The sequence below is a fragment of the Poecilia formosa genome, unplaced genomic scaffold, assembly GCF_000485575.1.
Source record: "Poecilia formosa unplaced genomic scaffold, Poecilia_formosa-5.1.2 Scaffold367, whole genome shotgun sequence".
NCBI classification, from domain to species: Eukaryota; Metazoa; Chordata; class Actinopteri; order Cyprinodontiformes; family Poeciliidae; genus Poecilia; species Poecilia formosa.
The window spans coordinates 284,663-300,679 of record NW_006800306.1 but is presented as its reverse complement, the minus strand read 5'-3'; the positions used below and the strand labels follow the sequence as shown (position 1 = coordinate 300,679).

The 16,017-nt window shown below is 42.0% G+C and overlaps 1 protein-coding gene across 1 annotated transcript in view; it reads right to left on the bottom strand.

The window, feature by feature from the left end:
• The window catches only part of ttn.2 (titin, tandem duplicate 2), a 209,617-nt gene that overhangs the window by 46,294 nt on the left and 147,306 nt on the right, over positions 1–16,017 (bottom strand). Inside the window, exons 196-217 of the mRNA XM_016662277.1 lie at positions 15,193–15,457; positions 14,780–15,106; positions 13,287–13,571; positions 12,521–12,820; positions 12,136–12,438; positions 11,051–11,326; positions 10,660–10,959; positions 10,031–10,333; positions 9,133–9,432; positions 8,765–9,052; positions 8,081–8,383; positions 7,146–7,448; positions 6,756–7,061; positions 5,967–6,254; positions 4,918–5,208; positions 3,856–4,143; positions 2,499–3,086; positions 1,825–1,929; positions 1,543–1,740; positions 1,118–1,414; positions 433–1,020; positions 35–337 (exon numbers count right to left, since the gene is read on the bottom strand). Of these exons, the coding sequence (XP_016517763.1) occupies positions 35–337; positions 433–1,020; positions 1,118–1,414; positions 1,543–1,740; positions 1,825–1,929; positions 2,499–3,086; positions 3,856–4,143; positions 4,918–5,208; positions 5,967–6,254; positions 6,756–7,061; positions 7,146–7,448; positions 8,081–8,383; positions 8,765–9,052; positions 9,133–9,432; positions 10,031–10,333; positions 10,660–10,959; positions 11,051–11,326; positions 12,136–12,438; positions 12,521–12,820; positions 13,287–13,571; positions 14,780–15,106; positions 15,193–15,457 (6,805 nt within the window). The remainder of the gene's footprint in view (positions 1–34; positions 338–432; positions 1,021–1,117; positions 1,415–1,542; positions 1,741–1,824; positions 1,930–2,498; positions 3,087–3,855; positions 4,144–4,917; positions 5,209–5,966; positions 6,255–6,755; positions 7,062–7,145; positions 7,449–8,080; positions 8,384–8,764; positions 9,053–9,132; positions 9,433–10,030; positions 10,334–10,659; positions 10,960–11,050; positions 11,327–12,135; positions 12,439–12,520; positions 12,821–13,286; positions 13,572–14,779; positions 15,107–15,192; positions 15,458–16,017) is intronic.

Sequence of the window (16,017 nt, the reverse complement as noted above, 5' to 3'; positions counted from 1 at the left end):
CTTAAAGGTTGGTTGCAAAGTCTTCTTTACTTACATACAATATCCTTGGTCATTACAGGGCGTGATGGCTCACTTGGCTGCCCAAATCCAGCTTTATTCTCAGCAGTGACTCTAAACTCGTACTCTACTCCCTCACTCAGGCCTTGCACCTTGAAGCGAAGGTCAGGAACTGTCCTCTTGCAGGCTCTCACCCATCTCATTCCTCTCCTTTCTTTCCTTTCTACACAATATCCTCTAATGTCACTTCCTCCGTCCTGTACAGGTCTCTTCCATGAAATGGTAACAGCATTCCGACTAACATTATCTACCTCTGGAGCTGAGGGTGGACCTGGTGGACCTAAGAAAAAAAAAATAGCCATGAAAAAATATATATATTTCCAACATTTCAATGTCAGTATTTTTTAACTTTATTCTTAAACAAGGTAAACTTACCAAAGCTGTCAGCCATTTTGACCGGACCAGACAGGCTGGAGTCTCCTGTGCCATACTGGTTTACAGCGCATACTCTAAAGATGTACTCATTGCCTTTGATCAGTTTGGTGGCTACATGTCTACAGTCCATAATATTTTCTGCAACTTTGGTCCACTGCAAGCGGCTAGTCTCTCTCTTCTCAAGGATGTAGGACTTGATAGAGGAGCCTCCATCTTCTTCAGGTGGGAGCCAGGTCAGGGTACACTTCTCAGCTGAAATGTTACTGACTTCAATAGGGCCTGGTGGTCCAGGAACATCTAGGACCTTTACTTTAATGTGTTCTTCCTTAATACCAAATGGGTTACTGGCATTAATTGTGTACTCTCCGGTATTCTTCCGGCTTGCATACTTGATAGAAAGGGTTGAAGAGGTTGGAGTGCTAGTTACAGTGACAATGTCAGAGTTCTTGAATTCACGACCTCCCTTGGACCAGAAAGCAGTTGGGGGAGGTTTGCCCACAATCTTTGCAGCTGAGATGACAATTGTGTCTCCTGCCTTGACGGACACAACCTCCTTCATCTCTTGGTCAAGAGTGATAGATGGAGGCTCTGTTAAGAAACAGGAAGATGTTGAACAATAATTGTACATTTAAAACTGATTTTTAAAACCTGAAGTTGCATAAGTCTTAAATTTTAAACTACATACCATACTCATCCTTGCAGGTCAGTGATTCGGTTGTCTCTGAAGGAACACTGACAGCACCAGCAGCATTCTTGGCCCTGATTCTAAACTGATACTGAGCTCCTTCTGTCAGGTCTGTAATGGTGAAAGCACAGCTCTGGATGTTCACGTGATTGGCCTTCATCCATGCCTTTCCACCAGCCTCAAGTTTCTCCACCATGTAGCCAGTCAGCTTATAGCCACCATCATATTTAGGAGCAGTCCACATTAGAGTGACTGTGTTCCTGGTAACATTTATCACATCTGGTTTACCAGGTGGATCTGAAAAAAAAAAAAATCAAAGACATGAAATAAAACAAAGCCACTGCAATTTAATTCAGGCATTTACAATAAAAACAGAAAGGTTCCTATGTATAATATATAACTTTAAGAAAATGGTTTGGACTCACCAATAGGATCAAGGGCGACAACAGCCTCAGTGACTTTGCTTGCCTTTCCAAGGCCGGCCATATTCATAGCCATCACCCTGAACTCATACTCTAGTCCTTCAACGAGACCCGTAACTCTACACTCCTTTACTCTCAAAGGAGTCTTACTAGCTCGCTTCCACATCAGGCTGTTTCTCTCCTTAAACTCAAGGTGATACCCTGAAAAACCCCCAAAAAGATATAATAAATCATGACTGATGACACTCGATTACTTACTTACAGAGATGAATAACAGTATTTTACCGGTGATTGGGGAGCCACCGGTGTCTTTTGGATCAGCCCAAGTCAGAATGGCTGACTCATGTCGAATGCTCAGAATCTCAGGAGGAGCTGGCGCCTCAGGTACATCTTGAGGAAAGATAAAAGATCAGTTAATTCACTAAAATCTTTACACATAAAAACATAAGACCTACTTACTGTAACAAAACATTTCAAGATTACTTCATAATACCAATTACTTTTGCCATCAGAAAAATTTAAACACTACATTTTCAGGCTGTACCTTTCAACATTAATCAAATTAATTTGACTTTTATTCAAATGCTGCCTGTCAGACTACACTGATGTCTGAATATTGCCCTGAGGTCACTGATCCAAATGTAAGTATACTGTATATCATATAACATGGAAAGAGCATCAACACAAGCTGAGGCTTATTATAATTATTAATCTCAGGATTTGATCATGTCTGTATCTACAGATATTTAAATCAATGTATCAGAATTGGATTGGAACTGAATAATCCTCAGTCCAACCAGAATCGAACAATTCTGGATCAGAGAATATCCATTTTAACTATATGAAAGATATCTTACCTGTCAACCCATTTACAAAAACTAGACTGACATTTACAGTAATTAAAAAGAGAAATCAAAGGACTTTACAAGTAAAGTTCTAAAGATCAGAGTTGTACTCACTGAAAGGATGCTGGGCGATGACTGGGTCAGACCTCAGGAACTCTCCGATGCCGTACTTATTCTCAGCACACACTCTGAAGATGTACTCTATTCCATCGTGGAGTCTGATCACCCTCATGGTGGTCTTCTGGATGGCTGAAGCCACTGTGGCCCATTTGTTATCTGTTGTCCTCCTCTTCTCAACGATGTAATTGGACACCTCCGCACCTCCATCGTCTTTGGGCGGTGCCCACTCCAAGGTGATGCCATCAGCAGTTATCTCGTCAAACTTGATGGGTCCAGTGCATATTCCAGGCTTTCCGACAACCTTCAACTGGAACTTGCAGTCCTTGGAGCCTGCACTATTCCTGACATTGACGGTGTAGGTACCTGCATCTCCTCTCTGGCAGTCTCTGACCAGTAGAGTGGTAATGCCCTGGGATGCCTCAACACATATACGGCCAGTGTCGCCAAGTCCCATGTCGCCCTTCTTCCAGGTGGCGGTAGGGTAAGGCACTCCAGTGACAGGGATGTTGATGCGCATGGTGGTGCCCTCCTTCACCACGCAGCAACCATCATGCAGACTGCTCAAGTTGCAGTCAGGCAGCACTGAAATGTTACCAATTGGTGTTAAAAACTTTTCTATAAGAAATTATTTTTTGGCATTGAAAATCATGTAAGTGCATTTAAAGGGGCAGTATTATGCATTTTCAGTCACATAGTGCTACTTTAGAGTACAATCAAGTAACCATGATTGTACTATAAAAATGATATTCATATCAAACATGACAGAAGAAATTTTACTTAGTGATTTTGTAAGGCGGCGGTAGGAGTTCGCCCTGTAATTGGTGGGTTGCCTGCTTGATTCCCACTCCCACTTTGTCATGCCTTATCAGGTAATTTCATTTAACGCCTTGAAATTGGGCTTCTGTTTCTTTAAGAAACTCCTTCTTTTTCTGACACTCCGCCTTCAGGAAGTCGTCACAACATCTCTCCTCTTTTAAAGCTTTAACAATGTTTTTACCAGCATTTCACTGAGAAGCAGCTCCTACAATGAGATCAATTAGGTGTTTGGTAATTGCTGCTGCTGCTAGTCTGAAGGAGCTGAATGGAGGAGCTCAGAAACTGTAACACTAAGGAGGAGCTGCACCTCAAAGGTGAGGCTATGTCCACCCAGGTGTTTTACACAGCTGATTGGTTGCCACAGTGATTAAAGGATTTCTCAAACATGAATGAATGAACCAAGGCAACACTCCAGCTGTTTGTGAAGAGGGAATAACAATATAACATGATGTAAAGTTTCAAAAAGTCAACTTTACATAATACTGCCCCTTTAAAAATGTGTATGACATGAAGGCTAATCAGGTGGATTCCTTACCGAACTGGTCCTTGGCAACAGCAGTGAGCTCAGTTGGTGGTCCCTCTCCAGACTCGTTGAGGGCCTTGACCCGGAATAAATACTGCTTGCCGTCTGCCAGCTCACTGATGGTGTGACTGGTGTTCTTGCCCTTCATAATCTCCTTCCACTTCTCCTCTCCTTCGCTCTGCTCCAGGATGTAAGCGGTAATGAAGCTTCCTCCATCACTGATGGGTTTCTTCCAGCTCAGTGTGATAGAGTCTTTGGTGGTCTTTTGGGCTCTGAAGTCTGTCACTGGACCAGGTTGTTCTGCAAAAGTGGATTTAGAAAAGGTTAAAGCGTATTTTCTGATAAGAACAAATGGATATTAGTTCCAGTGCATAACTCTTAAGAAACGTGAATACAAAGAAACCTCCAAATGTGAAGACATATGAATGAATTTTCTTTTAGATCTGAATGGAACATTAAAGTCTCAAACTCTTTGGGTGTTTTCTACATGATACCGGTAGATCTCACTCAATTTGGGAAAAAAATTGCAGCTTAATATTTATTATTAAGCTGATGTGGTTCACTTTCACACTGCACTGTGTCAGATGAACCAAACTAATTGAAAGACCTGTTCACCCAGTCGCCTGTGGTGGCAGTGCACCAAGAACTGCTAAAAGAAATGACACAAAAACCTCCGAAGAAGGTACATCTTTGAAAAGCAGAAGTGGAACCTCCTGCACAGCCAACAAGAATGCAACAAGTGGTTGTTGAATGGTAAGCCAACAACAAAACACTCGTCCTGTACAGCACATACAGCGGTAAAACCAGCTGACCAATCATGATGGAGCTCAGCTTGGGTTACTAGGTGATAGACAGAACTCCGCTGGGGTTGCTAGGTAACAAGTTCAAAATGGAAGTATAAAAATGTCAAAATGTGAATTTTGTATAATACGTCCCCCCTTTAATGGCTTAATTATCCTTTATATTACTAAAGTTAATTCCACATCCAAATTTTTAATGTACGTTTCTGACTGAATAATTTGGGATTCAGAGGGTCGACTGTAATCGCTTCTCTGAAATATAATAAATCGCTACCTGAGGCCCGGACGCTGCCTGCCGTCTCGCAGCCCTCTCCGATGCCATAAGCGTTTTCAGCCAGAACTCTGAAGCAGTACGCTTGACCCGGCTCCAGATTGGTGATCCTGAAGGAGGTCTTGTGGCACTCGGCGGAGACGCAGGTCCACGCCTTCCTCTCAGCCAAACGTTTCTCCACAACATAGCTTTTCACTGGACTTCCACCATCGATCAGCGGCGGCTCCCAGCTTATCCAGGCGTGGGTCCTGGAGGTCTCCTTCACAGTCAGGTTGGCAGGTGGTCCAGGTGAGTCTGAGGGGGAGGAGCAGCAGAAAACTTTAGTCAACTGATCAGGATATCAAAGAACAAATAGAAAGGTAAATGGTAATTTTAATTTACATTAGGCTATATGCATTAAACAAGCACAACATTATGACCACTTGATTTGATTTCATGAAGGCTCCTCCTTATAACTTGCCATAATTAAAGGATCTGTTATCTGACGTCTTGGTGACAGATAAAAATAAACACACCTTCAGGGATCTAGTACAATAGCACAAAATATTGTCTAATACTTTTGTCTGGTTTCTATTGGACTTGAAATAAAACAAAACTGACTTACAAGTAACTTTTCAACTACTTATAGGAGGTCGTTTTCAGTCAATAACTCTTTAATGCTGAAAGTTCTAGTTTCACTGGCGGATTATTTAACTTTTAACAAGGTATCTTGTTGATCTTGTCAAATAATCTGCCTGTAGATCTAGTACTTTTTTTAATCAATATAATATTCCTATATCTTGCTGAAAAGATATTTGTAAGTTAGTTTGTTTTATGTCAAGTGTAGTGACATATTTGCACTAGAAACTAGACAAAAGGTTTTTGGAAGATGTTGTGTTTCTGTAGTGTAATCATATTTGTTGAAGCTTAACATAAATGTGTTTCTATAACTGCTCTTTTTGTTTTCTAACAACACTTCAAAACAAATCCAGGTTTATATTTATTCACTGTAATGCAACACCTCTGATTAAACCCTAACTGTTTGCAGTCTGTGTACTCAGGCAAATCCTTACCGAGGACTTTAACGATGATGGTGTAGCTCTTGGATCCACTGCTGTTCTCCAGAGACAGGACATATTTGCCTGCATCATATCTGTTGATGTCCTCAATCATTAGCAGGGTGTCCCACTCAGACGTCTTGATCAGCAGTCCCTGCCTGTCCTTCAGGTTGGCGTCCACCTTGGTCCATGTCACATTGGGCGCTGGGCGTCCCCTCAGCGGGACGTACAGCCTCATGGTGATGCCGGCTCGCAGAACCAAAGCCTTCCTCAGATCAGCATCCAGCTCACCTTCAGGGGCAACTGCAGAGAGGCAGATTATTAAAATATGTTAGCTCCCCTGTCTTTAAGCCATTTTACTGGACAATAAATAGTCCCAGAAATCATTGCAATAAACTATAATATTGTCATTTTGAGACCCTTTTCAACTAATATAATAACAATAATGGCTTGTAAACACAAATATACTCACTCAAAGATTTAAAAAAAAAACCTTTCATTTCTAAAGAATATTTAACACTGGGACTGGAAAACATTTTAAATATACAAAAGATAAAAACAAAACAAGAATCCAAATGGATCATGAAGTCTCTGTGACCAAAATTGCATTTCAAATTCAGCTTAGACAGGGAAAACAGGCAAAGTGTCAGCAAGTGCAAACTAACTACTTTGTACTGGGTGTTAAATGTTTCCAGTGTTTTTCAAAATGGAGGCTTTTCAATGATAGAGCTCATTTTAATTTATCATGTGATTAATGGACTTATTGCTTATTGTGACAGGCCAACAATCATCTGATGAACGTACTCAGGATGTCCTTGGCCGTGTGGTTTCCAGGAACCTCGCTGGGCTCACTGTAGCCAATCTTGTTGACGGCAGTGACTCTGAACTGGTACTCTGTGTTTTCCGTCAGGCTGGTCACCACAAATTTGGTGGCCTGGAGTTTCTTCGGGACATTGCACTTGGTCCACTCCTCGGCGTCGGCTCGCTTGCACTCCACCAGATATCCAATGATCTCACAGCCGCCATCGTAAGCTGGTTTGGTCCAGCTGAGGCTGATCGAATGCTTGGTAGAGTCCACCACCTTGGGGAACGCAGGTGGGCCAGGCGGATCTTAAGAATAACACAGAAAGCTTAGAAGTCTGACAAACATCAGGGATATTTTCAGTTACGCTTTTCTGCTAATCAGACACTCACAGACAGGGTCAACAGCCAGAGCGGCGTTGGACGGATCGCTGGGTTTGCCCAGGCCGGCCTTGTTCAAGGCGATGACTCTGAACTCGTATTCTGAGCCCTCGGTCAGCTGAACTGCCTTGATGGTTCTGTCGATGACGGGTCGCCGGTTAACCTTAGCCCAGGTCAACTCTGTGGCCTCACGCTTCTCCACCAGGTAACCCAGGATGGGAGCTTTGCCGTCATTGGCGGGGGCTTTCCAGCTGACTGTCATGGAGTCCTTGGTGATGTTGGTAATGACCGGTGGCTCACATGGCCCAGGAACATCTGATGGAAGAGATAAAGGCATGAGAGTCACACTGAAGACCAGGTTGACAAGCATCTCTGAACTGACACCTATTATGCTTCCTAGAACAGGTTAGGATAGTTTTATAGGCCATTCAAAACGTGTCTCGTCACTTTAAATCCAAAACAGCTGCTGCGGGTCACGCCCCTCCGACTCAACATTTACACTCACACGTAAAAATGGCTACAAACCCTTTCAATTCAAATTCAATTAAAATAATTTAAATTCCAAAGGGAATTTAAATTAGATGTGCAATTATACAGTAGTACATATTTGAAAAGCAGAAATGGAGTCCCCTGCACAACCAACAAGAATGGAGCAAGTGGTTTCAAATTGTTCAAATGTCATATTTACTTGTTCAGAAATTTAAAAAGGTATTCATGCTGTAAGAAAAAACAAAATAGAGCTATTAAGAGAGTATTTTAAACTTAAAATAAAGTTTAAAAGGCATCAAAAGACAAACATCAGTCAGGAGAAGAGTATAGAAAATTGCCATATATTTTATATATATATACCCCAACGGTGTTTCTGGGTTCAACTAAAACTTACATTAAGACATTCATATATTCTGATAAACGGTTTTACAAATAAAAATAGAAAAATTAATTCTCACCGTATGGGTTCTTCGCGGTTACGGCGTCAGTCATGATGGCGTCTCCCACACCATACTGGTTCTCAGCACTCACTCTGAACTGGTACTCATGACCCTCGATGAGTTTTTCCACTGAGCAGTCGGTGTTGTGGCCGTGGATGTTAGAGGTCACCAGCGCCCAGTTGGCCCTGCTGGTTTCACGCTTCTCAATAATGTAGTTGGTGATTTCAGATCCTCCATCTGCGAGTGGAGGCTCCCAGCGAACCTTCACACGGTCGGCAAACACTTTGGAGATTTTTATTGAGGCTGGAGGGCCGGGTTTGTCTGCAGAGCAGGAAGAAGAAAGGTTGAATTTCAAACATGAATGTTTTTAAGGCTTGTTGAGCTTTTCAGTAGGGCTTAAGCTAAGGATAATTTTAGTTATTGATTATTCTGACGATTAATCGGATAAAAAATGGGACATTTTGCAAATATTTGTACTTGCTTCTTCTATAATCCTAAACATGGATTTCATTTAATTAACTTCAGGCAAAATGATACAAAGTTCTTCTTAAAGCTAAGGGACCCCACAAACAGTTAACAACACTTCTGAAGGGTGTCAACATTAAAATCTTTATGAAGAACAAATAATTGGAATTACACAACCCAAAGGGAGCATTCAATAATTGATTAATCGCACCAGTCACTGTTTTTACTGCAGCTTACCCAGCACCTTGACCTTAATGGTGGCGTACTTGCTACCACTCAGGTTTTCAGCGAGGATGGTGTAGTCTCCAGTCTCCTTCCTGGTGACTGAGTACAGCTCCAGCAGATGAACGTGTTTCTTCTGCGTCGTCTTCATTCCCTCTGCGATCACCAGTGGCGCACCGTCTCTCTTCCAGCTGACCTTAGGCAGGGGTTTGCCGTGAACCTCAGCGTCCAGGAAGACGTTGTCGCCTGCCTTTACCACGATGAGGCCCTTCATGTTGACGCCCAGTTCAACGCGAGGAGGAACTGTACAGGAGACAGAGGGAGGAAGTTCATGACCCGCCACTGGATCTGATTTGTTCTTAACGGGTTGAGCAGAACCGTACCATTCTCAGCAATGACAGCAATGGGATCCGACACCTCAGACGGGAGGCTGACGTTGATGGCAGTCTTGGCAATGACTCTGAACTGGTACCTCTGACCCTCCTCCAGGCCCTGAACCACGTAGCTCTCGGTCTGGATGTTCATGCAGTTGGCATTGCAGCAAGTCCATTTGTCCTCTGGCAGCTTAGTGTATTCCACATGGTAGCCAATCAGCTTGCTGCCGCCGTCATGTTTGGGACGGCTCCAGACCAATGAGACGGAGTTCTTGGTCACATCCATTGCTTCGGGTTTACCTGGTGGGTCTGGGAGGAAAATAGAAGGGTTTCACATCAGCAATGTTGTCTAGTTTTGATCTTCTTCAACATGAATTTTAAACGATGAATCTAAAGCTAAACCAGACTTTTTTGGGTTATCCCTGCCCCAACTCCATCATACAAGGCAGCATTTGGCTGTAGATTTTATACAATATGATGTTCAAGCTTTTAAAGAAGTCTCTTTACTAAGGTGCCTGTTTTACCTCATGAGCACCTGACCCCCAAAATATCTGAGCACGCCACTGAAAATATCCCAACATAAAATGGGATTCTTCTTCAAAACAGATCATAGATCATTGGTTGTATTTACTAAGAATAAGCATAAAAATAATCAACAATACTGAAGTAACTTAATGATCAGTCTGGAAGAATATTTCATGTTAAAATGTATTATGCTGCCAAAGTAGACATTTAAGTGGTTATAGTGAGAAAATATTTGTACAAATTTATATTGTATTAATATTATAGTCATATTCTCTATACAGTTGTATTTGATTTTGAACTGACGTTCTATTGAAATAAAAAAGAAAATTGCTGGCCTTTTTTTCCTATAACTAGAAACTGAGATAAGAACAGATGTACTTACCAACAGCAGTTCTGGCGGTGATGAAGTCGGTCTGTTTGCAGGGTTTTCCCTGTCCAGCCATGTTGTAGGCTGACACCCTGAAGGTGTACTCCAGGCCCTCGATGAGGCCGGTGCAGGTGTACTGCGTGGCTTTGACCACAGACTCGTTAGCCTTCACCCACAGCAGGCTGTTCCTCTCCTTCTTCTCTATGCAGAAACCAGTGATGGGGCTTCCACCGTCGCTGCTGGGACGCTCCCAAGACAGAATGACAAAGTCCTTGTTGATCTTGTTGATCTGCAGGTTTCTCGGTTCACTTGGAGGATCTAGAAGAAAAAAAACTCAAAAACATTAACACATAACGTCACATCTGGAAAGGTAGAAAAATTGAGCCACCCGTGTTGCTAGGAAACAATAAAAAAACATTATGTCACCAAATCTCCTGGGTAAAGGTATGAGGTCAATAGGATGTCATAAATCAAAGAAATAAAATCAAAATTGTAGCTTTGAGGTAAATTGAGCCATTTGGCCATAAACTTACTACGAGGGCTAACAATTACACAAGTAATTGATTTATCAAATATTCCAATGATTAATTGGATAAAAAATGTTTCATCTTACCCCTATCCGTCTTATAATGAACGAAACTCACCAAACGGATATCTGGCAATCATCTTCTCAGAGTAGAGGGGCTCAGAGATGCCGGACTTGTTCTCAGCCCGGACCCTGAACCAGTACTCCTTTCCAGGTGTAAGTTTGGTCATTCGGAAGCTGGTCTTGGTGCAGGAAGCTGAAACGGTGATCCAGTCACCCTGGCTGATGTCACACTTCTCCACGATGTAGTTGGTGATGTGGCTGCCACCATCTTCCTCCGGGGTGTTCCAGAGCAGCGTGCAAGCATCAATATCCAATTCTGAGATCTCCAGAGGGCCACCAGGAGGTCCAGGGATGTCTGAGAAACAGAGAGGATGTTGATATTGATGAAATAATTTTAATATGTCAATGCCATGTTGTCAGAAGCAGTGATGGGTGCTTTAGCTGACCCTGGACGATGACTCTGAGGATCTGGTTGACTTTGCCGGTGCTGTTCTCGGCCGACAGGCTGTAGTAGCCGCTGTCCTTTCTGCTCACGTTCTTGATGATGAGGGTACAGGTTGTCAGAGTCTTTACGACCGACAGGCGGTCTGAGGTCAGTACGTCCTCGTTGCCCTGCTTCCACTTGCAGAAAGGAGCCGGTTTACCAGCCACGATGCCCTCGATCGCCATTTTTGATCCGGCCCTCACCGTAACAATGTCGGGCATGATGATCTTTGGAGCCACTGAAAGCAAAGCAAATATTAAAGGTGAGCTATTATGCTTCCTTTAACCGGTTTGGATAGGGCTACGGGCTACACAAAAGATGTTCATGACACATTCTTAGATGATGGGATTTCAGTTTGCTCAGTTCTGCCTATTTTGAGCTCCTTTCAGATTAAGCTGATTAGAGCATCTGAAAATGAGAAACTGCTGGCCACGCCCCCTAACTCAAAAACTTTTTAAAAAATTACTTAAATTATTTTTACTACGCTGTACTTTTTACTTTTACTTTAGTAACTTTATTCTGAAGTACTGCTACTCCTATTTGAGTAAAATTTCTGAAAATTTTACACCATTAATCTGCTGCTGGCCATGTCCCCCACGTTTCATGTATGCAAACATACATGAAAATAGCTGCAAACAAATGCAATGATACATCTTTGAAAAGCAGACGTGGAGCCTCCTGTACAATCAACAAGATTGCAGTAAGTGGCTTCTGGATAGTAAGTCAACAGATAACACTTGTGTTTTCCAGCAGCCATTGTACAGAACATACAGCAGTAAAACCAGCTGATCAAACGTGCTGGAGCTCAGTGCCTGAAGATTTGTGACATTACATTCTGAAGGTTTTGAAATGGCTTGTTTTCCTGGCACCAAAGTACATAAATTTTTGCCAAGAAACATCTAGGTGGTTTATTTAAGGATTTGGGTTGCTTTTAGAAGCAGCAAAAACCCAAACAAAAGTACACAAATGTGCAAAGTACATCCCCTATAACAATTAAACCACAGTTCACAAGAACCTGTTATTTTGCAGTTAAGCTGATCTACTTACTGAGCTGCTCCTTGACCTCAAACACTCCCTCCGCCTCGCGGGCCAAGCTAACTCCAACCGAGTTCCTTGCTGCCACTCTGAACTTGTACTTTGTTCCTTCCTTCAGACCAACCACCACAATGGTCAGGTCTTTGACGACAGAGTAAGGTGTCCACTTGTCCTCGGGAGCTCCCTCTTCCTGGTAATCAACAACATAACCGTTGATCTTAGCTCCTCCGTCTCTGAGGGGCTTCAGCCAGCCCAACGTGGCGCTGTTCTTTGAGATCTCCAACACATCCATCTTCTTAGGTGGGTCCGGCTCACCTTGATTTAAAGGTAGGCAATTATCAGACAAAAATTAAATAAATAAAAATAATCCACATCATTTATTTTAGGCTATACTCACTTATAGGATCCACAGCCAGATAGGATCTGGGAGAATCCTGAGGGACTCCAATTCCGTATTTGTTGTGCGCCATGACTCTGAAGTAGTACTCGATGCCTGGCGTCATGTTGGTCACCTTGAAGCTGGTTTTCTTCAGGTCCTCTGTGCATTTGGTCCAAGTCTTCCTATCCACTTCCCGTTTCTCCACAGTGTAATTAATAATGGGGCTGCCGCCATCATTTTCTGGAGGCAACCATGAGAGCTGAGCGGTTGTCTTAGTTATGTCGGTAGCATCCAAGCCGCCAACTGGGCCAGGAGTGTCTGGATAGAGTTAGAAATAAATTTAGTTGATAAAGATCAGGTATATTTTATAGACAAGTTGCAATGTGCCATCCCATGTCCAAGATCCTTCCGCCTAGCTACCTGCTAGAGGGCAAAAAGCTACTCGCTGATGATGACTACCATTGTAAAGTTGTCAACATACCATGCTAAAATTTAAATCTATGCATGACATATAAAAGAAAAAAAGGAAGCCATGGTTTCTGTGGATCAAACTGTCAACACTACGACAATTAGAAAATGTTTTAATTGATAAAAGGGAAGTAGGTCAGTTATGCTAGCTTGACTTTGAAAACCTTAACATGTAGGTGTGCTGTGGAATTTGGTAAGTTTTGGTTCCATTAAAAAGAAGAAAAAAAATCCGACCCACACGCTGAACTCTCTGACAAAACAACATGTTTAAATTAGCTAATCTACCACCGCTGAGTCAATGGCTTCCTGTTCTTACCGAGCACTTTGACTCGGACAAACACAGCTTTCTCTCCAGCCGAGTTGGACAGAGTCAGTGAATATTTCCCAGAGTCCTCTCTGGTGCTCTCAGGGATCACCAGGAAGCACATGGTGTCGACCTGGTCCACGTGACCTCGGCGTACGACGTTGTCCACACCCAGGCGCTTCCAGGTCACCTTGGGAGCTGGCCTTCCTCTGATCACGGCAAACAACCGGATGGGACACCCAGCCCTGACGGTGAGGCCTTTCCTCAAACTGGCATCCAGCTCGATTTCAGGGGCCTCTGTGGTCATGAAAGCACAAATAACTCTGTGAGCTCATGTAATGTCCTAAAAATGACCTATTTTAGTATATAAGATCCTATGAAATTCATTTGATTTTTTTCCCGAAATTCCACTATTTCTGTTTTCATTTTTCTCAATTCCATTTATTCCATGTCATCCATATTTATTAACCCAGAAGTTATGTGAAAAAGATTAACAAATCATTAGCTGGAGCCACATTTCTTGTTTATCTGTATCACAAATGAAACAACTGCTGTGGTTTAACAGAAAATTGTTTTTATGAGGTGTTAAAAAGTGTTTCCATCTCGTTTTTTAAAGAACTCAAACATAATGCAAAAACACAAAATCTTATTTTATGATCTACCTTTTGGTGCAAATATCTTAGTACACTTGAAATCAGATAAAACTAACTCACAGGTAACTTTTCAGCAAGATATAGAAACTCTTTTTAAGTTAATAATTCCTTAATATTGATTAAAAAATACTGGTTCCACTGGGAGATTATTTCACTGATAGCAAGACATTTTTTCATGTTACAAATTAAATAATCTGCCAGTAGAACTAGTATTTTTTTTTCAATATTAAGACAATTTCTTGCTGAAAAGTTACTTCTAAGAGTTTTATTTTACTAAGATATTTGTACAAAAAAGTGGACCAAGAATACTTATGTTTTTGCAGCATATGTGCAAAACAATGAATCTTGCTTTTAACATAAAATTTACCTTTTAAAATCGCTTTAAATGTGCACATTTCCATAAAGACCTGGACATTTGTTAAATTTTTTTTCTTTCCATCTGTCACAGGAATCTCCATTGAAGTAATGATTGTTAGTTGTTTTATTTTTAGTTGTTTGCGTTGCTTTACCAAAAATGAACAAAGTTTGTTTCATTCTTTTCCAAAAGGAATATATGACTCAATAATCACCTTCAGCTGCCACTTCTACTGATTTATTTAAATGTTACAGATTTAGTAGACATGACTAATTGCATCTAGCTAAATAGCTTCTTTATGAATAGTCGTCTAATTCTTGCACTTCCACTCAACCTTGTGCTGACAAAAACTACAGAAAGGTTTTTTGTCATTTTCATAAAACTCGCTATTATCTGCCATTTCTATGTTTTATTGTGGATTACATTTTGTTTGTTAATTTCCACATTTCCGTCCGAATTTTCCGCATTCATAGAGCCTTTTAAGTGCATAGACTCACCAAGGATCTCCTTGGGAGACACTGCCTCCTTCAGGTAGGCATGGCGACCCCAGCCCACCTGGTTTTGGGCGGAGACTTTGAACTCATACTCCTGTTTCTCATCCAACTGGCCGATAGTGAACTCTGTGATCACCAGCGGCCCATGGGTATCGATTCTCTTCCAGCCCTCTGAGGGTTTCTCTGGGTCGGCGTCGCTCTTCAGCCTCAAGTCCAGACTGTAGCCAATAATGGGAGCGCCGCCGTCGTACACGGGTTTAGACCAGGACAGGGTAATGGAGGTCTTTGTGCTGTCAGAAACCCTCAGGCCTGCTGGTGGCCCAGGTGGTTCTGAAAGTAGAGGTGAAAACATAAGACAGTGATGAATGGAAAAGCAAAGAGGAGAGGGTCCAGACTGAAAGTTGAGCTGAACTCACCAATAGGATCTTTGGCTGCAACAGGTCTGCAGGGTTTGCTTGGTTCTCCAAGGCCGACCTCGTTCTCTGCTTTCACTCTGAACTGGTATTCATGGTTTGGAATCAGGTTTGTCACTTTCATGCGTCTTTCAGAGATGGGGCTCTTTGTGCAAGCCACCCAGCGCACCGCCCGCTTCTCCTTCCTCTCCAGAATGTAGCCGGTGATGGACTTTCCTCCATCGTTCTCAGGTGGAGCCCAGACGACGGTCATCTCCTCCTTACTGACCTGCATCACAAAAACAGCAAATGGTCCAGTGACCAAGGAACTCGCTTCTACTAGGGATACAAACAATTAATCAACTAACAATTTATTAAATTATAATTAGTTCCAATTGAGTAACTAATTCATCTGCTTAAACCTTCTTTTAGTCCAAACAGTCTGTCCAAATAGAGTGAAGTGTGGGATACAAAATACAATTTATGTGGTTTTGTTTTAAAATATAAAACTTGACAAGCTCCTCAAGTTGTTGCCTTAAGACTTTCAGCCCAGCTGGAGCAGCGTCAACATCTCGTTTAAAAATTATTGATGTACTACAAACACCAGGATGTGTTGTTAAAGAAAAGTGAAGGAGATAACGGAGAAAAATTATAACATGATGAAAAAAAACATGATGCCAATAAGCAAGGTTGAACTTGAGGGCTTTTTGTGAGTTGATGGACTTTATGGAGCAAAGTTTTAACAATCATTCAAGAGCAACAGACGGTTCTTCTGAATTCCTTATGAATCTCTGTTCATAAGGAATTAAGTGTACATTTTATTCATTTCATCTTACATTTTTTTATTGA